At 54.9% G+C, this 27,052-nt stretch overlaps 1 protein-coding gene across 1 annotated transcript; it reads left to right on the top strand.

Moving 5' to 3' along the window:
• Positions 1–1,502: 1,502 nt before the first annotated feature.
• RP1L1 (RP1 like 1) lies at positions 1,503–10,412 on the top strand. The gene is made up of 5 exons (XM_030879241.2): positions 1,503–2,108; positions 3,992–4,133; positions 5,699–9,894; positions 10,094–10,252; positions 10,359–10,412. The coding sequence occupies exons 1-5, from the start codon at positions 1,503–1,505 to the stop codon at positions 10,410–10,412; spliced, it is 5,157 nt and encodes a 1,718-aa protein (XP_030735101.2).
• Positions 10,413–27,052: the final 16,640 nt, after the last annotated feature.

Genomic DNA, 27,052 nt, shown 5'->3' with positions numbered 1-27,052 from the left:
CGCTTGGCAGGCCTGGGCTCTGCTGGGCGGCTCTGTGAAGCACGGGTGTCATCAGTCAGCAGCACTTCTTGGGCCCCTGCTCTGTGTCAAGCAGGGGGCTGGGTGCCCCGGGGGGTACAGGTTCTGTGCCCCATGCCTTGGGGTAGTTGGCTAGGAAGGGTATAGGGTGTGGGAAACTTGGGGAGCCGTGCTGAAAATGGGGCTTGCCCCGGACTTGGGAGCTGGAGAAGCCTCCACAAAGGAGGACAGCCGAGGCAGGGTGCAGAGAATGCGGGCCGCCCTGCAGGCAGAGCCTCCTAGTCAGGCAGCTGGGTCAGAGCGGAGGATTCCTGCAGGACAAGGCAGGAGCTGGGACTCAGGGCGGAGAGGGCCTTGAATCGTGCAGTAAAGGCCTGGGCTTTTTCTGAGGACACTGCAAACCACCCGAGGGGCTTGGAGCTCTGGAAATGTCCTGAGAGAAGACAACTTGGGACAACTTGGCTGGCCGGTGCACAGAACAGAATGCCATGTGGTGACCTGGGCAGGAAGAGCCTGCAGCTGGCTTTTGCAAGAGTCCCAGATGAGGCGATGGGGCTCCACCACGGCGGGAACAGAAGCGAACGGTTGGACGAATGGCCTTGACCTCCATCATGGCGGGAACACATGCGAACGGTTGGACGAATGGCCTTGCCCCCGCACAGCTGGCCTGCAGCCCTATCTGCCACGTTGGTGGCAGCAGCCTGTGGTACTCACCCGCAGGGTGCATCTTCCAGAGACTTTGGAGGGATGCAGGAGAGCATCCTTGTTCTATTAAAGCAAACCTCCCTGTATAATGGAGAAAAAAGCACGGCATCAAGTGTGGGCATCCTCTCTGAGTTACGAGTCTCCTTGTCTGCACTCCACCCTCAGGGTTTGGGACGAGGGACTCTGCTCCGGCCCTCCCACCTGGCTGCTGGAGGATGTGAGTGCAGAGAGCCTGGACTCCCCCATGTTCACACGTGACACTTTGCTCTGAGAGGGAGGGCAGGGCGCCTGGGTCTCCTGACCACTTGTTCGGTATTCTTAGGTCCCCTTATTCACCCACCTCCTTAGGAGGTAAACTCTACACTATTCAAAGGAGTTCAAGGTGGTAGAAGAGGGTAAGAGAAACAGCAAGAGAAAGGAGAGGAATAACGATGTACTGACGCTTGCTCTGTGCGCGTAAAGTCATTGAATCCTTGTAACCACTACGCGGATCAATACGGCTGCATGTTACCAAAACACAGACTATGTCATCAACCTCCTGGATCACACAGCCAGTAAGTGGGGGGTGAGGGGTGGGATTTGAATTCAGATCCTCCCCTGCCAAACCTTTGGCCTTCCTTCTACTCATCAAAATGGATTAACCTGCCTCTACAGGTTTGAGTGGAGCAGGTTTGGGGCGGGCGGGGAGCGCCTCTGTAACGAGGGGGAGGAAAGGCACAGACCCGCTCTCTGACTTTCCTCTTCCTTCGATCCGTTTCAGCTGCCTGGTCCTCCACACCATGAACGGCACCCCGCGGGATGCCCAGGCCCCCGGACACCGCGAGCGCCTCCTGCCTTCTGTGGCCCGGACCCCCTCTGTCACCCAGGTCACGCCAGCCAAGAAGATCACTTTCCTCAAGCGAGGGGATCCCCAGTTTGCTGGGGTTCGCCTGGCCGTCCACCGCCGCGCCTTCAGGAGTTTCGGGGCCCTGATGGATGAGCTCTCGCAGCGCGTGCCGCTCTCCTTTGGGGTGCGCTCCGTCACCACGCCCCGGGGCCTGCACGGCCTCAGCACCCTGGAGCAGCTGCAAGATGGCGGCTGCTACCTCTGCTCCGATAAGAAGCCCCCCAAGACCCCCAGCGGGCCGGGCCGGCCACGGGGGAGAAGCCCTTCTCAGCAGTCACGGGGTTTTGAAGGCTGCTGCGAGGCACCTGGAACGGCTTCTTCCTGCAAAAGTCTCCGAGCCCCGAGGAGGATAACGCTGGTTAAGAACGGCGACCCTCGATACCAGCAGACAGCGGTGCTCAGTCACAGGAACACCAGGAGCCTGACGGCCTTTCTCAGCAAAGCCTCGGACCTGCTGCACTTTCCCGTGAAGCAGGTGTACACAACCGGTGGGAAAAAGGTAGGCTGTGGGGTATGACATTTCCTTAAAAGGTTCCCTGGACCTCAGCTCAAAACACTTAGGTGGAACTGGGAAGTTATTCCTTTAAAAGAGGCACTGATTGCCCTGCTACTAATTAAAGGTGAATAGAGTGGAGACGTTCAGTCAGTTCATCAAACAAGCAATTGTTCTTCATATTTTCAGCTACCATTTAGCAAGTGTTTAGTACCTGTTCCTTGCACACTTTGTTTTCTTACTTAATCCTCTTAGCCTATTTTGGTGAGAGTTCAGTGTAGGAAACACAGAAGACTCAAAGTGCTTTAAGCAGAAAGCAATTTCCCGCAGGGCACTGGGGGGACTTTCACATCTCTGGAAAGCTGCGGGAGCGAACTCCAAGTTGGGTGTGCAGGATTGGCTCCCAGCACCCTGCAGAAATCTTCTAACTCCACTCCAAGCCATTGTGACTGGGCTGAGAAGGACCCCTCTGTAGTGGAACCGAAGCTTAGAAAGCTGGGTCGGCAACCTGCCCCAGCTGCATCTTAATGCCCAGGGACACCAGCCACTGCTGCCTGAGCGCCATGGCCTCCCGATGCCCACAGACTTGCTTTGTAGCCACACACAGCCAGAAGCAAGAAGAGACAGTGTCTACCTCGCTTGCCATCCCAGGCTTGACCTACCTGATGGAACCCGATCGACATCCGGCCTAACTGGCAAGAAGGCTAGTGGATGTAACTTTTGCCCTCCTGGGTTTTGCTGAACGTGAATGTAACCCAAGATGGGCAGGCTGGAGGATGGAGGTTGATTGATCTAACCCACATAAACTCTCACAGTCTAGTCCTATAGCTACTGACACCTGTATACGCCATGCTACTTAAATGTATAACAGCAGCTACAGCAGCGCGTCCCCACCTAACAATGGAACCATCCCTCCTGCCATCGAGACACATTCCCCTGCTCCCCAAAGTTGCACCCGTGCCGTACCATTCTCTTTCAGCTCAGTCACGATCCCACCTTTATACCCTCTACCTTAAGAGCCCTTTCTTTCATTTCCTTGTTAATAAGCATACCCTTCTAATTGGAGAAAACGAAAAAGAACAGATTCTGTACTTTAAAGATGGAACGAAATCCCCCGACGTCGCTAATTATAACGTAATGCTATAAATTGTGCAAATCATCAGATAGGCAGGATCCTTGGGGCCAGGTGAGATTTTTCTAAAAGCAGGGACCTGCTTCCTGGAATGCAATCCAGCACTGATGTTGCCTGCACGACCCAGCCTGGGATGCCATGATGGTGGGGGGTAGGGGTAGGTGGTGGGAGGATGACCCGCGCGTCTGGGCAGGAGCCTAGAGAACCATTGGAGGAGGGAGAGAAAGGCCATCTGTGCCTTGTCTTTCTCTGCTCCACTAGGGGCAGAAGCAGAGGCCCTGGGCTCAGATTAGACTGGAAAGCACAGATCAGACCCAAGAGAGGACTCTGCCTGGAAAAAGTGTGAGATAGTGACTCAGGTCTCCATATGGGAGCCCTGGACCTTCTGTTATGGTTGCTCTAAAAAAATACACATTCCGGAGGGAGGAGTGTGGGCGGGGAAGCAAGTCAAAGTCTTCCTGAAGTCTTTTCCACCTGAGTATCAAGAATAACCTCTAAACCACAGACCTCGTACCAGGTGGAGGGAGGGCTGTAGGTAGAGAAAAAGATCATGGTGGGAGGACCTCGGCCCCCCGCCAGTCATGGAGGTGTATTGAGGAGTGAATGGGATCCTTCCCTTGGATCAGAAATCTGGGGTGAGATGTGCAAATATCAAGAAAGGGACCAGCGACAGTGGATTCTCCCTCTACCCATGTCTTGCTGGACAGAAGCGGGTCCTGCAGACCACGCCTCCTGACTCAACACTCTGCTTCCCCAGGTGGACTCTCTGAAGGGTCTGCTACACAGCCCCTCGGTGCTGGTATGTGCCGGTCACGAGCCCTTCAGACCTCTGGCAGCGGAAGATGTCAGAAGAAATGGAAGTGAACCTTTATCTGGGCAGACTTCAAGGAGGAAAAGCGGTGAGTTTGTTCCGCAGAATCCCCAGCCTTATTTGCACTGGATGGTGGTTTGGTAGGGCTGGGCAGGTATCCTTTCTAGATAATTAAAAAAACCTGCCTTTGGCTCCAGGTCTGGGGCACCCCATTTGTCTGGGGGTCTCTCTTGCCTCTTTCTCCTTCTCATCACCATCAGCCTTAACTAGGTTGAACATTTGGCTGGGCTGAGAGAGATGGGAGTCTGGTATTTAAACAGGGATTAAGAGATCTTGAATGTTAAGCTTCTAGGATCTAAAATAAACTTTGTTAAGAACCATAGTGAGCATGACATTAATGGAGGCAGTGAACCATGGGTATGTGGTCTTTGCATCTTTCAAGAGTCATGACTGTCTTAGGCAACCGTGAGGACCCAACAGACCAAAATAAATGATAACCATTGATCATCTATCCATCCATCAATCTATACAGCCAACCAGCCATCCATCCAGGTGCCAGAGGTAGCCTTTATTATTAAACAACAACGACCACCACCACAACAAAAACCCAAAAAGCAAAATTATTGGAATGACAATGGGCAAATTTTGGCGAGTAAACAAAATAATATCCTTTGTGAAAAGCTATGAAGAGAAAGACAGCAGTGGTTTCGGTGATTGCATCATGCTGGATGTTGGATGTACAAAGGCCCATCAGCCACATCCCCTCCTCCGGAGGAGCCCCCAGTCTCATCTGGTGCTTATGGAGGAACAGGACTGAGCAAATCCTTCTCCTGCCCAGATGGACTCAGGAGGTCTGCTCTTCCACCGGCCATAGGCTCAGCCTCTGCCGGCCCCTCCCTCTTGCCAAGCATTAGCTCAGGAGATGAAATGAGAAAGTACCAAGGGCTACGTTATCTCTCGGGATCATGTCTTTTTATCCCCAGTGACCCCCTCTTCTTCTCTTTTTCGTGGCTGAGGGGCAGGCTTAGCTACCACGACCTGCTATCATGTGTCCAGGTCCTTCCTTGCAACCATTTATCAACCCCAAATCTTGATGAGTGTTAAGATGATACATCATCACTAATAATTGCAAAGCAGTTTACAGTTACAATCAGGTGTGTCTGCAGCAGCTTATCGATTTTTGCTTCCTGTGCCGTGGGTGGGTGTGAGCAGAGCTGGGATCTAGCTCTGGGCACCGACGTTAGGCAGTCAACTCTACTGTCTGTGGAGAACCTGCTTTGCGCCAGCGACTTTGCAGGAAGCTTTCCATGCGCTGCCTGACATCCTCAAAACAAACCTACCCGTTAGATACCATGACTCTTATTTCACAGCTCAGGAAAGAGTTTCTGCCAAAGACTGCACAGCTAGGAAGTGGCAGGGTCGAGACGGAACTCGGACTTCATGCTCACCTCGCTGGGCTCTGCTGGTTCACACCCTGGCAGCTCCGTGAATGTTCGTCCTAGCATGGTTTCTGTCCTTCCTGCTGGTTGTGGAGGGGGCAGGGGTATACAGACCGTGGAAGGCTCATGACTGGCCTTGACTCTTCTATCCCGAAGCTCTCGCCGGCAGCTCACTATCTTTCCTTCTTTTCTCTTGCTTGTCATCGTGCACCAGGGAGCTGGGGGCCCAAAGCCAAGCAGAGCGTGATCCACGCGCGGTCCAGGCCAGGCAGCGGGCCACGGCGGTTCTCCTTGCTGTCGGAGAGATCTGGGCTCGGTGACCCCTCGGTGCCTCTGCAAAGTGCCTGCACGTGCCCTGCTCCTGACGGGAACCCTCAGGGCACACCTGGCCAGCTCAGCCCGTCGGTAGCCGGTGAAGACATTGAGAAGAACGTGCGCGTGAACGAGGACGGCAGCTTGTCCGTGGAGATGAAAGTCCGCTTCCACCTACAGGGGGAGGACCTGCTCCTGTGGTCCAGGAGGGTCGGGAGGGCCAGCGGGGAGGGCCCTGTCCTGGGGGAGGCAGATCCCCTCGGCTGTGTGTGGAGGGGCCCCCCTAGGGACCCCTCGGAGCCTGGGGCACAGGGACTGGGGCCCTGCGAGGCAGGAGGTGTGGGAGCCTTTGACCGAGGCCGGTGGCAGCCGGGGTCTAGATATGAGATCTGGATGAACCCCCTTTATGCCCCCCAGGGAGAGCAGACAGCCTCTCAGAGGAGGTCTGGGCTGCCCCAGAAGTCCCACTCCAGGACCCCCAGGAGCCAAGGGGTCGCCAGCAGGAAAAGAAGGAGCAAAGACAGCGCCAGCCCTTCCTCCAGTGACAGAGCCCCCGAAGGCTCTGAGACCAACTCTTCTTTCTGCTCCAGGTCCCTGGAGGATGGTGTGGGCAGCTGTGGCCCACGTCTGGCCTCGGGGGCTGGTGAGGGCACAGGCGAGGGAGCAATGCCGGGCTGCAGGGAGCACCGTGGCTGCCTGAAACCGGGGACCCGAGGCCCGGCAGACGCTTTTCCTGACTCCTCGGCAAGTGGCGGGTCTCACGAGGAGTCCAGTGAAAGGGGTGAACTGCACCAGGGCCGCCCCAGCAAGAAGAGCTGGGCTGTGACTTCCTGGGGGGCCACCCAGGGGGGAGGCCCCAGCTCCCCCGCCGTGAGCCCCTCGTCTGTAAGGAAAGAGGGCCCACGGGCAGAGGAGAGTGGACAGGGCGCCGGATACCCCCAGGCAGCCTCTGGGGAGGACGCAGGAGGCCACCGTCCACCTTCTGCCTGTGCGTCAGCCCCAGGCAGGAGCAGGAAGCAGCAGAGCAGAGCCGGCACTCTGTCCTTACCCAGCGTTTCTGTCCTCAGCCGCGGGTCCCAGAGGGGCCGCCCCGGGCAGCACCACCACCCAAAGGACACCCACTGCCCACTCGGCTTGCCTGTGTCCAGGCCAGTGCCGGGGCCTCCCAGCAGAAGCAGGGCCCGCCCAGACAGCCCAGCGCCTGGCCCTTCTGAAAGCCCACACAGCCGCGGGAGCTGGGCCTCCCGGGACCCGAGGCCCTGCTTCTCCGCCTCTCTTTATTCCTGGGACACGCGAGGGTTCAGCAGCATTCCCATCACCCCTGTGAGCAATTCGGACTGTGCTTCCAATTTCCACCCCCCAAATTCCCCCACTGCTGAGACCGAAGGGGACCCTGAGTTCAGGGCGTGTTCACCAGCTCCCACACCTTCAAACACATCTGACTCTTTCAACTCGCAAGCTGATGGCCTGGGTGAAAAGGCAGGGGGTGACAGTCCCAAGCCTTCCTGGCCCTTGGTCCTGCCAGTCGGGTGGCCCGAGGGAGGGAGGCCGGGAGTGCACGGGGCCAGCTGCTGCTCGCAGCTGGGCGCATCCCCGGCCCTCGGGTCCCCCGGTGGGAAGACGCAGTCACTGCCAGCCTCCCAGTCTCGGGGCGGCCAGGGCCCCTTCTCTGAGGCCTGCTTGGAGTGCAGCAGGTACTGTCCCATGCCTCGCAAGCCACGGCCCTCGGGCAAGAAGCATCCTTTGCGTACCCTCAGCCGCAGCGAGGGCACCCACAGTGCTGATGGGGAGCCGGGCGGGACCGAGGCGGGGGAGGAAAAGCCGGACGTCTGGCGCCCTCGGCCCCCTGGCTCTCCGGGAGGGGCCGTGGGGAGAGCAGTCAGAGCCGTGAGAAGGGGTGGCTCCCACCGCGGTCCCAAGCTCGGGAGAACGTTCCAGGAGCAGGTCTCGGGTGGAGGAGACCTGGAGGAGCACAAGGAAGGTGGCTGCGTGGCGCTGGGCACCCTGCCCCGAGCCTCCCCGGGAGCCATGGTCCGTGCATGGCTGAGCAACATCTCGGAGGAGCCTGTGAAATACGAGATGGACGAGGGCGAAGACCTGGCCGGGCGCAGCCCGGAAGGCCCCGAGGAGGACCCTGTTGGCCAACATCCCCCAGATGGCCTGGAAGGGTCAGTGCAGGCCAGACAAGTGCCCCTGGAAGGGGCGGCCAGTGAGAAAGCCCTCCCAGGGACAGGCAGCGCTGGTCCCAGGTCAGGAGCGGGCCCGCCTTGCAGTGGGGTTTCAGAAGCCTCTACGGAGGCCGGCAAAGGCAAAGGAGCGGCTGTGGACCGTGCGATGGGCCAGTGCATGCTCCCCAGCAGGGTCTCTTCCTCCATACACATCATGAAGGCGCTGATGGGATCCAGGCCAGGCCGGCCCAGCAGTGTGCCCGAAGTGTCCAGCTCAGTGGGCAGGAGACTCGGCCGCTCGGCCCAGGCCCTCGTCACCTGTCTCGCCAGGCTCCGCTTCTTTGATGATGACCTTGGGTCTCCCGCTGGCAAAGTGAGGTTCACTGACTCTCCTCGGTACCAGGAGCTCCTGAGCACCTTGCAGGCCCTGTGGCCGGGGAGTGGCCTTGGGCACAGAGAGCTGGACTCGGGCCTCCAGGAGCTAGGCTGGGGCCAGGCCCTGCCGGCCCTTGGGTCCCACGCTGCAGCTGAGGACTTCACGCCAACATCCTCCTCTGGTGTGGATGTTGGCAGTGGTTCCGGAGGCTCGGGGGAGGGCCACGGGCCATGCACCGTGGACTGCGCCCTGGTCCCTGAGAGGATGGGGCTTCCCTCAAGCATCCCCTGCCAGAGGCCTGATTCCAGAATCTCAGGGAACCCAGAGGATCCGGGAAACCAACAGCTGAGTGGTTCCGAGGCTGGTGGTACCTCCAGTGAGGACAGGGCCGAAAGAAACAGTGGGGAGCAGGCGTTGGGCAGTGACCTGGACCAAGGTGTTAAAAACACGATGCAAGAAGAGGGGGTACAATTAGAGGAAATAAAAGAGGAAAAAGAAAGAGCAGAACTGCAAGAAGAGGGTGTTAAAGGGTTTCCCGAAGAGGAAGGAATCACAGGACGAGAATCGTCAGGGGCGGGCTCTCAGGATGGGGCGGGTGCCAGGGAAGACAAGAGCCTGCAGGAAGATCAGGGAGACCCCACCTCGGCCACGCTGAGCCCCCCAGGGAAGAGAGAGAGCCCGACAGAGCGCCCTAAGAGCCTCAGGGAGAGTGACCCAGACGCCAGCGGGAGTCAAGGTGGCCCCAGCGCTGAGCCTTCTTTGGAGAAGTTGTCCACAGCAGCGGAGACAGGCTGTGGGCAAACCCAGGCCAAGCTTACCCAGGGGGCGGAGGAGAGGGGCACTTCCACAGCCTGCAGAGGGCCTCTGGACCCTGACCCCCTCTGGGTGTCCAAGTTGCTGAAGAACATGGAGAAGACCTTCATGGCCCACCTCGCCACTGCCACGGCCGAGCTCCAAGCCCGCTGGGGCCTGGAGAGCAACGACCTGCTGGACCAGATGGTGGCCGAGCTGCAGCAGGACATGGGCCGGCGGCTCCAGGACCACGTCGAGAAGGAGCTCTGCAAGGTGCAGAGCCGGGCGGGGGGCACGACGCCGGGGCCACCCAGGGAGACGCCCCTGCAGACCAAGCAGTACAGGCAGCACCTCCAGGGCCTGACTGACCTCTCAGCTTCCTCCGAGCACATGCGGGGCCGGGGGCCCCCCTCCTTCTCCCTGGAGGACGTGCCAACCTTCAGAGGAGTCCTGGGGACCCGGCTTGGGGAGCAGGTTGAGGAGGAGGGGTTCTGTCCCTGCGAGGCCTGCATGAGGAAGAAAGTGGCCCTTGCATCCCCGAGGGACGCAGTGCGGGCGGCCAGTGCGCCCGTCAGAGAGGCCTTTGACCTGCAGCAAATTCTGCAGAAGAAGAAAGGAAGATATGTGGACGGGGAGACAGCAGAGGCGGCCCCTGCAAAGAGGGGGATGGAGCCCCTCGAGAGGGACCCCTCGGGGACGGACCCTGTCCGGGGAGCTGACGGAGGCCCTGAGCTGGGATCAGGCCAGGGCCCCAGGGTGGAGGTGGGGCACGAGACCCTCAGCAGAGATGAAGCCCCCCGGGGGGCAGAGGAGGGGGCAACTACTGAGAAGAGAGAAAGGAAAACAGACCCCTTTGTAGGCAGCTACCCAGACGGGGTGGGGCGGGGGAAGCAGGGTGTGGGCAGGGAGGAAGGAGACCCGGAGGTGGGCTCTGGGGCTGAGGACACTGGGGCGGGTGAAGCCCCGGGAGGAGGTGACCCGAGTCCAGGAGGACAGAACGCTGGTGCAGAAAGTGCAGAGGCCCAGGGAGCTGACGGGGAGCAACAGGCAGAGTCAGGAGGAGGAAATCAAGGTAAGAGAGAAGCGCGCCCTCAGCTTGGCCTCGGACACCGCCAGTCGCGTGAGGCTTCTAGAAACAGCAGCCCAGACCAGGAGGGCAGGCGCATGCCGTCCCTGGCCCCAGGTGCAGACTCCCCCCGCCAAAGGTCAGGCCTCTCGTCCTCCAGCACATCATCTTTGGGGAACTGCTGTCGGCTCTCTCAGAAAAGCTCCGAAGATGAGCCTTCAGACAGACACACGAGGAGCCTTGAAGACGAGGCCAAGGGCGTCCCTGATCCAGAGACAAAAGTCACAGGCACGTGTCCAGAAAGCTCCCCTTCTGAGCAAGACGGGGCCCCCTCAGGCTCGAGGGTGCCAGAGCAAGGAACAGATGAAGGTCTGACTCCAGAGCAGGGGACAGAGGGAGGCTCTGACTTAGAAGCTGAGAAGGTAGTGAAAAGTCTCGCTTCCACAGAAGGGATGCTTAAAACCCTCCCCATGGACAGGACAGACGGCTTTGGCCAAGACGACTTAGATTTCTAAGGATCCAGCTGCAAGACAGTCCTGAGTCTGGAGCTCAGCCTACTGGAGATGCATAAGGGACATGGGCGAAGGTCAAGGACTTGCCAAGGGCATGGCCACCCCACACTGCCCCAGTTCTAAATTCTGGGGTTTCCAAGGCCCCATCGGCCTGTCCACCCACTGTGTGAAAGAGGGCCATCCCAGATCTTCCCCATTATACGAGGTCAGCTGCCCAGCATTTGCCTGCTGGGCCCAGGAGGATGGAACTGCCTGGCAACCGTCCAGGAGAGGTTCTGTTTGTGTTTGTTTTTTGCTGGTGAGTGTTTCCCTTGTTCTTTGCCTATTGATCTCCAGTTATTTCTCTCCTTGGCCTCTCCTGGGCACGGATGTCTCTCGACTTTGAAGTGCTTTTTTCAGTCTTGACTATATTTGGTGACTCTGCAGACGTGAAAATTTGGGAGAAGAGGATAAATTCAGGATCACTGGACAAAGTTTGTTCTCAGCCCCAAAGTCCAAGTGTCTTTCCTTAATTCTTTTCTTTTTTTGGAATAAAAAAAAATTGGAAAATGCAAAAGCAGAAAGAAGGAAAAGTAGTCACTCATAATCCCACCCCTCAGGGATGACTCGTGGTAGCATTGGATGTATTTCTTTCCCATCATTTTTCTAATTATTTGATAATTGTGCTCATCCTTTTAAACTTCTTTTTTTAACATGATGAGAATTCCCCGATTAATCTCAAAATCTTCATAAACCTATTTTTAATACCTGAATAATGTTTTTAATGCCCAAATAATATGAGATTATAAAATGCTTTTTCACCATCTCCCTTCTGCTGACCATTTGGATGGTTTCCATTATTTTTTCCATATTTATATGTGTGTGTGTATATATATATATATATTTTTTCTTTTTTCTTTTTTTTTTTTTTTCCCCCTGAGTAGCAGATGATTTCCTTAGGATAGATTCCCAGGCATGGAATTACTGGATCTAAAGATATCGACTTTTTTAAGGCTCTTGATATCTTCTGTCAAATTGTTTTTCTAAAGGTCTACTAAGTTGTACTAAGTTACATCACCTGGTCTGCCACATTCTCAACCGTGTTTGGTAGAGTCATTAAAAAGGAGAAATCTTTTGCTAATTTTATAGGGAAAAATAGTACCTTATTTTAATGTGGAACTATTTTAGCTATATTTGATTGCTAATGAGATTAAAGAGTTTTCTAGTTTTTTTAAAAGCCATTTGCATATAAATTATACATGTATGCCTTTTACCCATTTTCAGCTGGAATTCTAGCTTTTTTTAAACAAATTGATTTACATGTGTCCTTTACAATTTTTAAACATTCTGTTTATCATTTTTGAGATTGAAAACATGCCCTTTCTCGGCAGGCTTCTCCAGGAAGCCTTGGACTAGGGCTGTCCGGATCAGGGGTCCTTAATGGGGCAGAATTTCCCGCAAGGGTTCTCACCAGCATACAGGACCACTTTGTGTGTTCAGAATTTTTAAAGCGGAGGTCTGTGCTACAAGAACAGGTATTGTTCACTGGTTGTTTAAATGTAAATGTTCATGTAAAAAATAAAGAAAATAAATACATTAATAATAGAAAATAAAGCAAATGTTGGGTGTAGGCTGTGTCCTCATGCCCAAAGTCATCTGTTCTGTTTCTTTACTTTTCTTTTTTTTTTTAATTTGTTTATTTATTTATGGCTGCGTTGGGTCTTTGTTGCTGCGTGCAGGCTTTCTCTAATTGCGTTGACGGGGAAGTGCGCTACTCTTCACTGCAATGTGCGGGCTTCTTATTGCAGTGGCTTCTCTTGTTGTGGAGCATGGGCTCTAGGTGCAAGGGCTTCAGTAGTTGTGTCTTGTGGGCTCTAGAGCACGGGCTCAGTAGTTGTGGCGCACAGGCTTAGTTGCTCTGCGGCATGTGGGATCTTCCTGGACCAGGACTTGAACCTGTGTCCCCTGCGTTGGCAGGCGGATTCTTAACCACTGCGCCACCAGGGAAGTCCCTGTTCTGCTCTGTTTCTGAATGCTGGAGATGTTCTTAATAAAATTTGACATGTTTTTTAAATTTCTTGTGGAGGTTAGTCTTTAAAGTTTTTACATCGAAAGTATATATGAACAAGAATATATATATGTATCTGTATAACTGGATCACTTTGCTGTACACCAGAAACTAACACAATATATACACACACACACACACATGTACGTATGAACTGGTATCTTAGCCAGAAGCCCCCAGTGAAACATTGCATTGTGAGCTTGGATTAGGTATGGTGATATGCAGGATTGTCTAGAACTTGTTATTATTCGTTGACATGGAGCATCCACTGTGCCCCTCTTCTGTGACTTGAGGTCCTCAGTCATTTCCTAAGAGATGTTCCAACCTCTTTGTTTCATAATCTGCTATCTCCCCAAATGACAGAGACAGCCACCACTGGCACCTACTGACCCGGCTCTTCACTAAAATGGCATGTCCACCTCTGGTCAAGAGAAGGCAATGGAAAGAGGGTGGGACTTGGAGTTGGATGACCAGACTCAAGTTCCAGTGATGGCATCTCAGGTGCAACCTCTGTGAAATGGACCAAGTAATATTTTGCTCACTGCATTGTTGAGAAGTAGATGAGATAACATATGAAACTTCATTACACGTGTATTGGGAAAATACCAATATTTTAATTAGAACTGCTAAGTTTTCAATGCCTATGATGTATCAGGTACCACAGGAACATAAATGATCTCATTTAGTCTCCTCAACGTGTCCGTGAAGTAAGCAAGTCGACAGTTATCCTCATTTCAAAAATGAAGTAACCGAGGCGGAAGAGTCTTAGGTAAACTTGTCCAAGTTCACGCAGTTAGAGGCAAAGCCAGGATTTAATCTCAGATATTTCAGACTCTGAAGTCCACGTCCTTTTCCACTGTATCATATTTTTTTCATTTTGATTTGGGTTCCCTAACTAAATCATTTAGCTAAAGGTGATCAAAGATTTGCTGAATGAATTTACTGCAAAAGAGTTAAGACTTAGGAAAGTAGATTAGGTGGGATTTTTTGTTCAACCAATTGTATTACGCCCTTAGTAATGTTCTAATTACATACAGACATTGGGAGCTTGAGATAACCTGGTTTTTTAAAGCTAAGAGTTGAACTCAAACGTTTTCTAGCCACAGAATTCTCCTTTTAGTTACAAACTCATCTTCTTGAAGCCTCCAGGAACTGGGTTGGCCAAAAAGTTTGTTCGATGCTATGGAAAAACCCGAACGAACTTTTTGGCCAACCCAATATTTCTGCTTTTATATTAAAAAACTTGCTGTTAATGGAAAACTGTGTCTTCTTCTGCCTTGGAGATAAAGTATTTCAGGGCCATCCGCCAAGGGGGGATTTCGGCGTCTCCTCTGCAACCCTCTTCTCTACAGCAACCATACTGCACAGCATTGCACAGGCCTCTGAAATTTAGCACCTCTTGAAAATGTTGGGCTTCCTGTAGCCCATCCCTGAGTCAAAACTTGGTGCATTTGCAACTCAAAGCGTTGCCAAAGTGCTTTTAGTATCAGTGGTAATGCAAGCATTTTTAGCCAGCAGAGTCTCACCTTGAAGTAAATGGGAGAGGGAAGTGAGTGAATAGAAACCAAGCTCTTCTCCCCCCTCCTCTGTCCTGCTGGGGATCAGAGATTTCAGATCAAAGGGACCGTTTTTCAGTGGCTGGGAGCTAAAGCCTCGTGTCCAGGTCCCATGCCAGAGATTCTGAATTTATTGGTCTGGAATCGGGCTCCAGCACAGCTGCTCTGTCCAGCCCCCAGATGTACGTAGCGTTCAGTCCAGGTGGCCCGTCACTGATTTAGTCCAGCTTCCTTTTTCCAGGTGAGGAGACACCCATCTTGAATAAATGAACTGCCTAAACCATGCGGCTGGATAAGTGGCTACGCTGAGAGCAGACCCCAGGTCTTTCTCTGGAGCTCACTTCATATTCTCCTGTCCCCGAGCTGAGCGAGGCCCTGCTGGAGAACTCAAGGAGCAGCCAGCCTTGTCACCGAGACCCCTGCACCCCTCCCCTGCTTGTCCCCCAACTCCCCCTGCCCTAGCTCCCTGCCCCTGAGTCTGACCCGGTGACCCAGCTGCTGTCTCCAGGAGGGCCCTTCTAAGGTGTCCGGGGCAGAAGTAACCTGTCCTTTGTCTGCACAGCCCTCAGTACAAGTACAGCTGTGAAGCGGACGTGTCCTGAGAGATTTCCACATAAATCAGAGGCCGGGATGGAGGCTTCCTTCACCTGAGTGAACATGTAAACCACCTGGCGAGCGTCATTAAAATGGACACGTCCACCCAGGAAATCCTGATTCCGTGTGTCTGAGGGGGTCCAGGAATGTGCGTTTCAACAAGCCCCTGGAGGCCCACGCACACACGGTCCTCCCCCCAAAGTTGGCTGCCTTCTATGGCCAGACCGTCCCACCAGGACCGGGGGTCCTCCCAGACACACACATACACGGACGCGCGCGCGCGTGCACACACACACACACTGCACACCCGCCAGACACACCCCCCCAGACACACACACACACATACCCCAGACACACACCCAGATGCACACACACCCAGACACACACACACCCCAGACACACACACACATACCCCCCCCACACACACACACCCAGATGCACACACACCCAGACACACACACACACCCCAGACACACACAACCAGGCACACACCCCACAGACACACACACACACACACCCAACACACCCCCCCAGACACACATACACACCTCCCAGACACACACACACACACCCAGACACACACACCCCACAGACACACACACCCCACAGACACACACACACAGCCCAGACATACACACAGAGACACACACACACATACCCCAGACACACACACCCCCACACACACACCCACACACCCCCTCCCACACACACCCCCCAGACACACACACACACACACACACACACACGGGGGTGAAGAGAACCCCCAGAGGCACAGCGGGCAGCCCAGCCCCCGGTTGTCTGTGGAACTCGCCTGGGGCAGATGCACCCCTGGGTGTGGGTCCTCTGACTCCCATCCACTCACCAACCGAGCTCCAGGAGAACGAGCCAGCTTGTCTCGTGACCCTTGGGCTAAGGAGCCTTCAACCCTCCATCCAGACAGCCGGCCAGCACCCGCGCTGAGCCCCGCATGCAGCGGGAGGGCGGCTGCCTCCGATGCCCCTCCTCTGGGCCAGCTCTCTGCCTTCCCGTTGCCTGCACACCCTCCCTCTGGGGAAGCCTCCAGAGCCCACCGGTGCCTTCTTTCCTAGTGGCATTTACAGAGCCCCATGCTTGTCCTCTTGGGTTAAATGTTCAGACCTGGCTGGGGAGTGGACAGTCATAGCCCAAGGCACCCAGTTCGTTGATGAGGAGACCAGTCGCAGGTCCCACGGGTCTGCTGGTTGTGAGTTTTCCAAACACTGGGGCCTAGCTTGGTCATCATGTCTCGAGATGGTGGTGGCCCACGGTCCTAATGACGCCCCTTGACTCAGTGACAGCCCCCCCTCCTCGGCGGGCACTTTTCCCCCAGAACGCCGGGCGTCCTCATCCCCAGCCCAGTGGTCTTCTCTCTCCTTCATCTCCCCGGAGGGCCTCACCCTCTCTTCATCTTTCTGCTCCTACTTTGGTCCGAGGACGCCCGGCGGAAACCTGCGATCCCTTATTGCACTCCTCATGTGTATCAGGAAGTTGCTTTTATGTACATGTCACCTATCGCAGCTGCCTGGCTGAAGAAACGGGTTCAGAGGTAAGTCTCCCAAGGACGCGTGGCTGGTAGATGCCAAAGCCATGATTTGAACCCAGACCTGACTCTCCCGGGCCTGGGTTCCCTCTTCCACGCAGCCAGGGCCTGAGCCCCAGGCCCGGAGAGACCCCTTACCTTGTACCCCTTGGGCTGGGCTTCAAGCCCTGCTTCCTGCCCTTGGAGCCCCACTGCCCGAGGCTGGCTGGGGAGGCTGGGCTCCGCTGGGCTGCATCTCTGGCCACCTCATCGTCCTGCCCTTGGCCTGTGGGGCTGAACCTTCCAGGTTCACACCTTGTCGTAGCCAGCGCCTCCGCACCCCAGGGCCCGTCCTCCTCGGCGGCATCCCTGACAGCCCCACTGGCCTGTTGCTCTTAAAGAACAAGGAACTTGTGGTTTTCCAACCGTGGGCAGCCTGGGAAAAGCATTGAATGTGTTTGTCCGTCACAACGATGGGCAGCGCCTGTGGTGTGGTGTGCAGCGCCCAGCGTGCTGAACGCCCGGCCACCCTGGGGCCAGTCCCTCACGAGGATGGGCGGTTCTACCCCAGAGGCCACGGGTATTACTATTGCTTCACTTTACAGCCGACCAGACTGAAGTTCGGGAGTGTAGCAGCTTCCCCAGAGGCACAGGGCCAGGCGTAGACGAACAACCCACTTCTGAGTTATGACTCTCCCCTCGTATCCGAGAAGGAGTGATAGGGCCTTGTAACATTCCAGGCTGGCTTGGGATCACCTGCCTCAAGGCAAAGGGATGAACTGGGCGACCTCCTGAAGCTTCATCATCACAGCAGTTCCGGGAAAAGACAGACCTTAGGGTCAGACGCCCGCTGGCTGCCATGGATAAAAGGTGGGATGGGTGAGAGTTGGAAGTGACTCATTTTTCTTGGAAAAGGCTGAGCCCTACATTGGCTTCAGCTTGGCGAGCTCTTCCTTGCCCTTGAGAGACAGGCCCCGACAGGGCAGGCAGCTCCAGAAAAGGTTGGGGACCCAGGGATAAATGGAAATGCTGTGCAGGTCTTTTGTTCTGACAGGAAGGAGCAATGATCTCTCTTCCCCTCTTTGATCTCAGCCTTCCAAGCACACCTGACCCTCCCAAATACATAACAGAATCAGACCCACAAAAACTTCTGAATTTAAGGGACGAGGGTGAGGAGAGAAGACATCTACAGGATAAACTGAGTCTATTCCCGCCTAGGTCCAGGCTCTTCACCCCCACTATGAAGCTGCTCTTACAGACGGAGATTAGGACTTGTACGGATGGGTTCGCTGCAATCACATGTCACAACAGCAAAGGCTCATAGTGATACGGCTTCCCCACATTACCTGGACCTGCACTGCAGGGCACACTACACACCAGGACCATTGACATTTGTTAGTTCTTTTATCCGACCTATGATGAGCAGCTGTTCCGAGCCAGGCTCCGGGCCAGCTGCTGAGGATGCAGAGATGAAAGTGCTACCCCCAGGTGTCCCACTCCCTAGACCTCCTGTGGCCCCGCCCCCCCCACCCGGGGCTCACCAGTCAGCAGTGCTGCCCTCCTGATGGACGAGTGAAATAACAGAGCAGTATTCCTGCTCTGTGTGCCCAGGGGTGGAGCGACAGCAGGAAACCCAGACGGTGGCTGAGAAAATTGGGAGATGCCGTGGAAGTGGTCCCAACAGCAACTGTAGCGGTAGAAAGGCCAGTTTTCATGAGCTATTTTGACTGGGGGCGGTGGTGGTCTGGGTACTCTCCAGGCGTTTGTCATGAGCTGAGGCCGGGGGTCAGGGGCTGTAGGATGGGGGTGACAGCAATTAGAAGAAAACACAAGGAGTCATGTGGTCGTTTGGGGGGTGTCTGTGGGCAGTAGGTGTAGGGCGAGAAGGAAACTGAGAGTCGCAGAAATGCTGCCTAGTTGAGAAGGGGGCCCTGATGACCCGAGAGACACCTCTTCTGGAAGGTAGAAGAGGTTTTTCAGAATGGAGGAGGGTGGGAGTGGGAATCTTGGGACCGCCTGAGCAACTTCCAAAGACATAGGCTGGATCTTTGGCCGGTGTGAGGGCAGGTGTCTTCCTGGGGTCAAGGAGGACCAGGCCTCAGGTTGGCCCTGGCTCAAAGCCCCAAAGGTCCCCAAAACACAGGGAGGGGTAACAGAGAATCTAAGAGAGGGGAGGGCTGCTGTCGGGCTGGGGAGCCGCTGGATGAGGCAGAGAGAAGCCGGGACTACCAGGACCCCTGGGTTCCTGGGGGAGGGGGTCCAGGCCAGCACGAGGGGTGTGGTCTTTTCTAATCCGGTGTTTCTGCCTGAGGCCCTGTACTACGACAGTCAAGGTGGCTTTCCTTGCTGCAATCTGCTTCTAGTCCTGGCTGTGTCCCTAACCAGCAGCAGCAGGGTGACCTGGGGCATTGGAGGGTCATTCTTGGAGGTCCTCGCAGGGTCCAGACATCCCCTCCCCGTGGAGCCACAGTAGATGAGCCGGAATGAGAAAGGCTGACTTCCCATCTTACCCAGAGACACTTGGCTTCTGGGACTGGTGACAATGAACTATCGAAAGAGCCCTGCTGTTTTCCCATTCTCTGTGTCCCAGAAGCAAGAGACTTTCGGACCAGGATGACCATATACCTGCTCCATCTTGGCTCTGCCGTTTATAGCTCCGCGTCGCTTGAGAGATAAGTGCGCAGAGGTCCAGAGACATCTCGCCCTGGCCCAAGGTTACACAGCAAGTCAATGCAGAGTCGGGCCTGGAAACTGGGTTTCCTGATTTGTAGGCCTGAGTTGGCTCCGCAGCTGGAGAGCCCCAGAGCCGGGGCTGCCCCTCGGGGAGGGCAGCTTCACAGCCTAATTAGAAGCTGTAGGGGAGCGGGGACATGGGGGGCCGTGCTCGCAGATCAGCGCCCCTCCATAGATCATAGGCATGCCAAGGACATAATAAATAATCTGCCCAAAGGTTTTAAAGGTAAAAATCAGCAAACCATTAATAACATCCCCGGCACCATACATCACGCTGAAATCTTCCCATTACGCTGCTCCCTGAGCCGATTCGCATCTTCTAGGCTGTTTTTGTTTGTTTGTTTTCGTTCCCTTTCCGGTATGTCCTGCTGCACCTCTGAAGCCCCTCCCTTGCAGCCTGTGGGCCGGGAAGGATGGGAATGTGGAACCTTTTCGGATTGACCATCCGGGTTCTATTCAGGAGTGTGGAGGGATGGGCAACCCTTCCTCGGGACCCCATGTTTCTGCATCCACGTTTCCTTTTAATGGATGGGGTGAAGCTGGCCTACCTTCCCCCACCCCCAGCTCTAAGCAGGAATAACTCTCTGCCCTCTCTCTCTGAAAAGCCACGGAGGAGGCTTAATTAATTAATACAACAGGGTCACTTTAAATAAGAAAATTGCTGATGGCTGCACTCTCCAACCCCTGGTGTCCCCTGCAGGGAGGGAGGCGAGCTCGAAGATTTGGGTGTGTTGGATGTGTTTTATAATTTGGGAGTCGCCCGTGGTATCAAGAGCTGGAATGAGGAAAATCAGGCAGAGAGAAGCCGGGTCAGCAGCCTGACGGCCTGTGATGCGGGGCAGTGCGGGGCCGTGTGACCACAGGGTGGAGGGTCCAGGAATGCCGCCGGCACGGACCGTGTCGCCCCCATTTGGCCTCAGCTTCCTGCCGCGTGCTGCCCTCCGTGAGTCCTTCGAAGAGCATGTGAGATGAGTGGATCCCGAACTGCCACAGTGAAACAATCTCTTGAATGCAGGACGCGTACACTGAAAACAGAGGAGGAACTCTGTGCTGGTTACTTGTTGCCTCCTGGAAGGCCCCGCTGATGGGGACGGGGGCGCTCGGGCAGCGTGGGGAAGGGGCTCCTGTCTTGGGTCTTTTGTCGTGAGCTGAGCTGGGTGACTTTAGAACAGCCCCTTCCCTCCTCTGGGCCTATGTCCTCACCTGCAGCATTCTGAGAGTCCCTTCCAGCTCTGAGCTACCTCCCCGAACTTCCCATCTGAGAGCCAGGGCCACGTACCGGTCATTCTGCAAAACCTCTTGAGCGGTCCCGGGCTAGGGCCTGCGAGCAGCCGGCCTCAGCCGTTTTTGACCTTGGCTAAGACATACACCTCTCCACAGCTTGGAGTTCTGTTCCCGTCCCCCCAATCCCTCAAAGTAGACAGTAGGAACCCACCAGACCACCCCTCACACGTGAGGGGCACATTTCACAAAGCACAGCCTGGCTTCCTTAGGCCTGCAGAACGACCCAGTGAAGAAGCAACGTAAGGTCCGCTGTACCCATGTGATGGATGAGGAAACTGATACGGACAGATGAACAGGACTGAGAAATCCTCTGGTAAAAGGCCTCTCGTGGAGAGAAGCTCAGGGTGCGATGGCCGGGAGCAGGGCTCTGAGACCCCGAGGGGACGGATGGCTATTAGGCCCAGACAGCCCCTCGCCGTGGACAAAGCCTCTTTCCCCAGCATATCCTGGGGTTTGGTTTGCACAGTGTGAGCAGCTCTCACCTGGGCATCACGTTTTACAAGAAAGACTCGAATTCCCTAGGCTTAGAGTGACGTCCCAAGTTGACTCTGCAGGGGAAACTGGAAGCCGGGCCCCAGCAGCCAAAAAGGAGGTGGGGCTCCACAGCCAGCAGACATGTGCTGGCCTCCCCCAGCCCTGGAAGGTTCTTCTGCAAGACCAGCATCCTCCTTGCGGCTGTTGGGACTTCCCAGTATGGACCATCTCAGCCTCCCTGTGTCCTGAGGGAGGGCTCCGTCTAGCGCAGGGTCCCCAGGGGCACGTCGGTAGAGCCCTCTGTCGCGCCTTCCTTTGTACCCACAGTTTGCCCACCTGCCACACCCTACTTACCAACTGTGTGGTCTGGGCAAGTTACTAATGTCTCTGAGCCTCAGTTTACCATCTACCAAAATGGACCTAATGCCCACCTGTCTAAGTGGCTATGAGAATTAAACGGTGTGATAACTGTGGACGTGCCATCGTGAGTATTTAATAAATGAGTTATTCTTGGGACAGGTTGGAAATGATTTGTCTGAGTGGGTACAGAGGCTCCGGAATTCACACAGAGGAGAAAAAGCACATTTCCACTGGAAGGGAGTAAACTGGGGAAGGTTACGCAAAAGAGAACACATTCGGTCAGCACTTTGACAAAAGAGTGGGGCTTTGACGGGAGCAGTTGGGAGCCTGGCTGGGGAGATTCCAGGGGAGGGACAGAAGGTTGAAAACCCAGAGGTTTAGGAAGCAGGGAGGGTCCAGCTTGACCAGACGCAGGCACATGGGGGAAGGGGGGCATTTTGGCCTGGTCTGTCCGTCACCCTGGCTGAGCCCCAGTGCCGAGGCGTCAGCTCTGATGATGGAATGCACTTTGCCAACCAGCTGTCCTGAGAGACCCTGGCTCCCCTCAACCCCCTGTCACCGTGACAGACCCCTGGCCCCCCTCAGGCCTTGATGGATGGCTCCCACGTCGATTTCATACATCTCTATCTTCTCCAGGAGCTGTGACACAAGTAATTGGTGTCACCTTTGCTGACTGCATGCCAAGTGCTGACAAAACAGTCCCTAACAGGGAGCTCCGGGGTCCTGTGCTCGATTCTGTGGATGAAGGAACCGCCAGGGACTGACCGAGCTGACCCGTGGAGAGGCAGCCGGCCCCACTGGACCAGCGGCAGCCAGTGCAAAGGTATCCTGGCCCCAACCTGGAGAACATGCCGGACTCCTGCTAAACTGGGGGCAGCGCTGTGTTTGGGATCCATGACTCATCCCCAAGGCTATGCTGGGGGCTGACCCACACCTCTCTGATCACTGCCGTCCATGCTGTTCCTAGGCCGGGCGGTTGGCGGGGGCTAACCCTCGAGGAGGGGCCCGGTCTGCTGCCAGCAAGGATGCTGCCCTTCCCCAGCACAGATGATGTGTCTAAGGTGAAATGAGTTTCACCGACAAGTGTAGATGTTGGCGAGGGGAAGTTTTGGGGAGGTGGGCTAGGGTGGGTAAAGGCCCTGTCACCTGCCCTTGACCAGACAGACCTTGCATCAAGCCAGGCCCAATCTGACCTGGGGCCTTGGCCTTTCTAGCCTCCGGGGTGGAGAGGGGGGAGGGGCCTCCTGAACGTCTCATCATTCGCAAGAAGACGGCAGCCTCGCCCAGGCCCACCGCTTAGCAGAGAGGCCTGCGGTGAAGCAGGAACTCACACAGGGGCCCTCCCGGGGTGGGGCCCAGGAGAAACACCTTCTCCGAGCTACCCCATCCGTAGCCAGAGTTCAACGGAGACAAACGGGCCAGTGGAAGGCTACCTGGGGGCGGTACCACATGTCACTTCTCTCCATCCTCTAGCATCTGCCCCTTAGAATTCTGCCTTAAAATTCAGCTGAAACAGCCGATGGCAGGGTGCACGGGCCCTGTCTCAGTGGCCTCCTTGTAGGGCCTTTCATGACTGGCCCTGCCTGACCCTGGGAGGAGCTCTGACAAGCAGGGTCCTGGAGCCCCGGAAGGTTCCAGCGTCCTGCTCTGACTTCTTTCCAGAAGGATTTTGGACGAGGTTCGGTCTTTGGTTTTCGTATCAGAAATAACATTTTGGTGTTTTTGTTTGTTGTGTTTTTGCTCCTCCCAAACAACCTGTGATCGATGGTGTTTCTCCCTCCTGGTCGTGGCTGAACCCCTCACCCGCGAGGGACGTCACCCTCTCTCCTGGCTCTGCTTAACCTGTCTTCCCTTGTTTTCTTTCCCCCTCAACTTTCTTCTTCATTTTGTTTTATCCTGTTACGTTGTCTGCATCTTGTAGGTTGCTGTAAGTCCTTTTCAGTATGAGGCTGGACTAAGCAATGAATAAAAAGACGCAGACTGAGTCTGGATTTAGGAAAGAGACATATATCCTCAAGGCACATCATTTATCCCCTGGGCCGCTCCTCCTGGGGTCTCCAGTTCTGGCCTGGGGAGATTTGATCACACAGTCTACGCCCTTTGCTCCATACCTACCACGGGCCATGAGCCATAAACGAAGCGACGATGGCACCTGGGCTGTCTCAGCAGCCGCTCCTGGCTAAGAGCAGAGGCGGTTCCCCTCGGGGTGACTCGGTCAGCGTCTGCAGGCACTCGGCCACCGAGACAACGTGGCCTCACGTTTGGCCAAGCCGCAAGGTCTCTGTCTCTCTGCGGCCCCGACGGCTTGTCTACCTGCGGGATTGGCAGGCCCCCTGGGGTGTCCTGCGTGTGCACCCAGGCGCTCCGCACGCCTGGGGGTGTTGAAGAGCCCTCCTGCCGGGCACGGGACAGGCCAGAGAGCAGAAGAGTGAGTCAGAGGTCACGGGCCTCCAGGGGTCAGAGCTGCGGTCGTCCTGGGAGCCACTCGCTCCTTGCTCCAGCTGTGTGATGCTTGCTCTGTTGTCCAGGGAAGGCTGGAAGGTCCCTTCCTGGGGTCATGATTCCCGGTCTGCCCCTGCCCTACCCACAGAGAGAGAGGGGCCTCTCGGGGGGGTGTGGAGCAAGGCCGAGGCTGCCCTCGCAGCTCCTTCCCAGGGCCCTGGGCTCCCCCCTCACAGCCCCACCGTGCGGCCGTCTCCGGCGCGGCCCCTGGGACCTGCAGATCCTTCCTCCATCCCGCCCGGCTCGGGAGAGTCCCTCAGCGGGCTGATTGTCCCAGTCCTGCCTTATTGTTCTGTTATCAGCATCCTCCACACTGCAGCGGCTGCACAGGAAGGCGTGGCTGCCACGGAGGCCGAGGCCGGCCCAGGTGTCCTGCTGGCAGGGCTGCCTGCCCAGTCGGGGTCCTTCAGGCTTGTCGCAGAGCCCGTGGTGGGTTACATGGCACACGGCCATGCGCTTTTGGGGGGATCTTGGTGCTTGGGAGGAAGGGGCAGGAGACTCTGAGCACCCCCTTTACCAGCTGTGCTATCTGCAGGTACAGGCAGCCTGTCCAAGTCTCTCCTTCAAGGCCAATGTCCTGCACAGTCAGAATCTCCGCATCTCTGTTTCCTTCTGTGTAGGTGCAGGCCTGCCTGTTTTCCTTTTTTTTTTTTTTTTTTTTGATGTGGACCATTTTTTAAAGTCTTTATTGAATTTGTTACAATATTGCTTCTGTGTCATGTTCTGGTTTTTTGGTCCCGAGGCACGTGGGATCTTAGTTCCCTGACCAGGGAATCGAACCTGCTCCCCCTGCATTGGAAGGCGCAGTGTGAACCACTGGACCGCCAGGGAAGTCCCCTGCCTGTTTTCTTGACAGGCCCAAATAAGGCTGAGGAAATGAAAGTGTGTGAAGTGAGTGGTTTAGATTAGAGCAGACCTAATAAAGCAGATCCTATCCAGAGTTTTTCAGGACGAAGGGGCTGGGGGAAGGGAGAGGGAAGCTTGCTTTTGGTCTGCCCTGGGCTAGAATATTCTAGGCGTCTCAGGAGAGCTGGCGTGGTACAGATTTAGCAAATAAAAAGAAAGGACACCCAACTCAATTTGGAATTCAGATAAAGAATTATTCGTAAAATAGCAGTATGTCCTCTGCAATATTTGGGACAGAATTATACCAAAAGATTATTCTTTATTTGTCTGAGATTCAAATTGAATCGAGTGTCCTGTATTATATCTGGCACCTCTACATAAGACCCGTTGTGGGGTGTGGGATGCTGAAGGGAGGTCGTTGGGATGCTCAGACAGGACTGGGAATGGGGGGGGGATGTTCCTTTGGATCTTTCTCATTCCCTAGGGTTTCTCTGGAACATCTTTTCCAGAATCCTCTAGGAGACGGGCAGGCTGGAGGTGGCTCCCCAGGGCACAGGGATGCCCCAAGTCTGAGGCCCCCAGAGCAGAGTCAGACATTCGGGCCCAGAGCTCTTTGCAGCCTCCTGTGGTGGAGCCCCCTCCTCAGGGCTGTGGGTGCAGATGGGGAAGTCGGCAGAGCCGGCCTGGTAATCCGCTTGGACCAAGGAACGAACCCGAGGCAGGGCGGCCAACTCCGTTCCCACCGGCTGGGACGCCTCGCCCTCTGCTGGCAGGTGCTGATATGACAGGCATCTCTTTCAGGGACGGTCCCTGCAAGAATTACCAGACGAGCCGCATCCCCAGTTTATCTTCCACTCTTCTGTACCTGCTCTGGGAGAATCGGAATTGTGGCTTTTCTGGGAAGAAAGATTCACCGTCATGAATCTGTGTTGTTGATACAACCCCATTTCTTTCATGCTAGGCAAGCAGGATCTTGGAGAAAACGAGATATACCGTTCACTAATATTGCCTTCCGGGAGGAGTGGACTTGGAAACTTCTAGAAACAAAAAGAGGTAATGTCTCTCAGTCTGTGAGGTAATGACTCTCAGGGTCATTAATAGCGGTGGGAGCATCGGAGCGGTACGACCATCATCTTGTTCACTCTAGCAGGAACGCAGTTCTAAAGTCTCTGGAATGGGTAGTTCACTCTTTGCTGCTCCCTTCCATTAACATGGATAATTATTTGCTTCCTGTGATCCCCTGTTTTAGCTCAAGACACCTCCACGTGACCAGAGATCTCAGGACAGAATTCTCTACAAGATACTCAATGAGCCAGTAACACAATTCCTACAGATGACAGCCAAAGGGAATCATGAGACGCGTCTATCAACTCCAGCCAATGAAGAGTTTAACTTTATGTACTGAACACAGGAAATAGTAGATACCTTTTCTTCATCAAGGTATTTATAATCCACGTGGAAAAGTGACGTGGTTATAAGTATGAGCTAATACAGCTGCAAGGATTTATGATGTGCAAACGGGGCAGACCCAGGTTTTCCGAGGACTTCTTAAAAAACAGACTGACTGCATGTGAATAACGAGGCTCCTAGTGAATACTTATTTGGAATGAGTAAATGAATTACAACGATTTGCATATTTCTATCAGGCTATTTTTTAGTGTCGTTCTAGATTCACAGCAAACTAGAGAAGGTGGTACAGAGATTCCCTGCCCCCCCCACACGTGGCCCCATCATTAACATCCTCCACTGCAGTGGTGCATTGGTTACAGACGATGACCCTGCATTAACACCTCATAATCACCTTAGTTGACCGTAGCGTTCAGCCTCTGTGTCGTAAACTCTGTGGGTTTGGATAAATGTCCAGGGATATGTCTCCACCATCAGAGTATCATAAAATGGTTTTGCTGCCCTAGAAATCCTCTGTGCCCCACCTACTCCATCCTCCCTCCCCCAACCTCTGGTGACCACTGATCTTTTTACTTTCTCCATAGTTTTGCCCAAGTAGAAGATTTTTAAAAGATGAAAAACAGGAATGTCAGGGAACCAGGAAAATCATCCGGACAAGCTTCTGGCTCTGTATGTTTGTTTATCCTCTGCTTGGGACATACTTCCCGTGCTGGGAGCCCTAAGACATGTTCCCACTGATGCACGACTCGTGGCCTTGCACCTTCGTCTTGTGGCACTGGTGGGTCATTGGGGGTGTTCCTGGAAGCCATTTCGACACCAAGACGGTTGATAATGTTTAATTACACAGAAGTGACTAAAGTGCAAGTGCGTGCGCGCGTGTGTGTGTGTGTATGATGGCAGGTATGATGGAGGGAAAGTCAGAGCGGAAACAAACAACAGTCTTAACCAATTTGTGATTAAAATAGCTTACATTTGCAAATTTCACAAACACATGTACTGTTT

Source organism: Globicephala melas, chromosome 6 (assembly GCF_963455315.2).
Source record: "Globicephala melas chromosome 6, mGloMel1.2, whole genome shotgun sequence".
NCBI lineage: Eukaryota > Metazoa > Chordata > Mammalia > Artiodactyla > Delphinidae > Globicephala > Globicephala melas.
This window is presented reverse-complemented; position numbering and strand designations above follow the sequence as displayed.

What these genes read in the sequence shown, in the direction of transcription:
- RP1L1 (XM_030879241.2), top strand. Translation starts at nt 1,503, where the DNA reads ATGAACGGCACCCCGCGGGATGCCCAGGCCCCCGGACACCGCGAGCGC. An exon ending in GACTTCAAGGAGGAAAAGCG is followed by an intron (nt 4,134 to 5,698) that starts GTGAGTTTGTTC and finishes ATCGTGCACCAG; the next exon opens with GGAGCTGGGGGCCCAAAGCC. An exon ending in CCTCGGACACCGCCAGTCGC is followed by an intron (nt 10,253 to 10,358) that starts GTGAGGCTTCTA and finishes CTCGTCCTCCAG; the next exon opens with CACATCATCTTTGGGGAACT.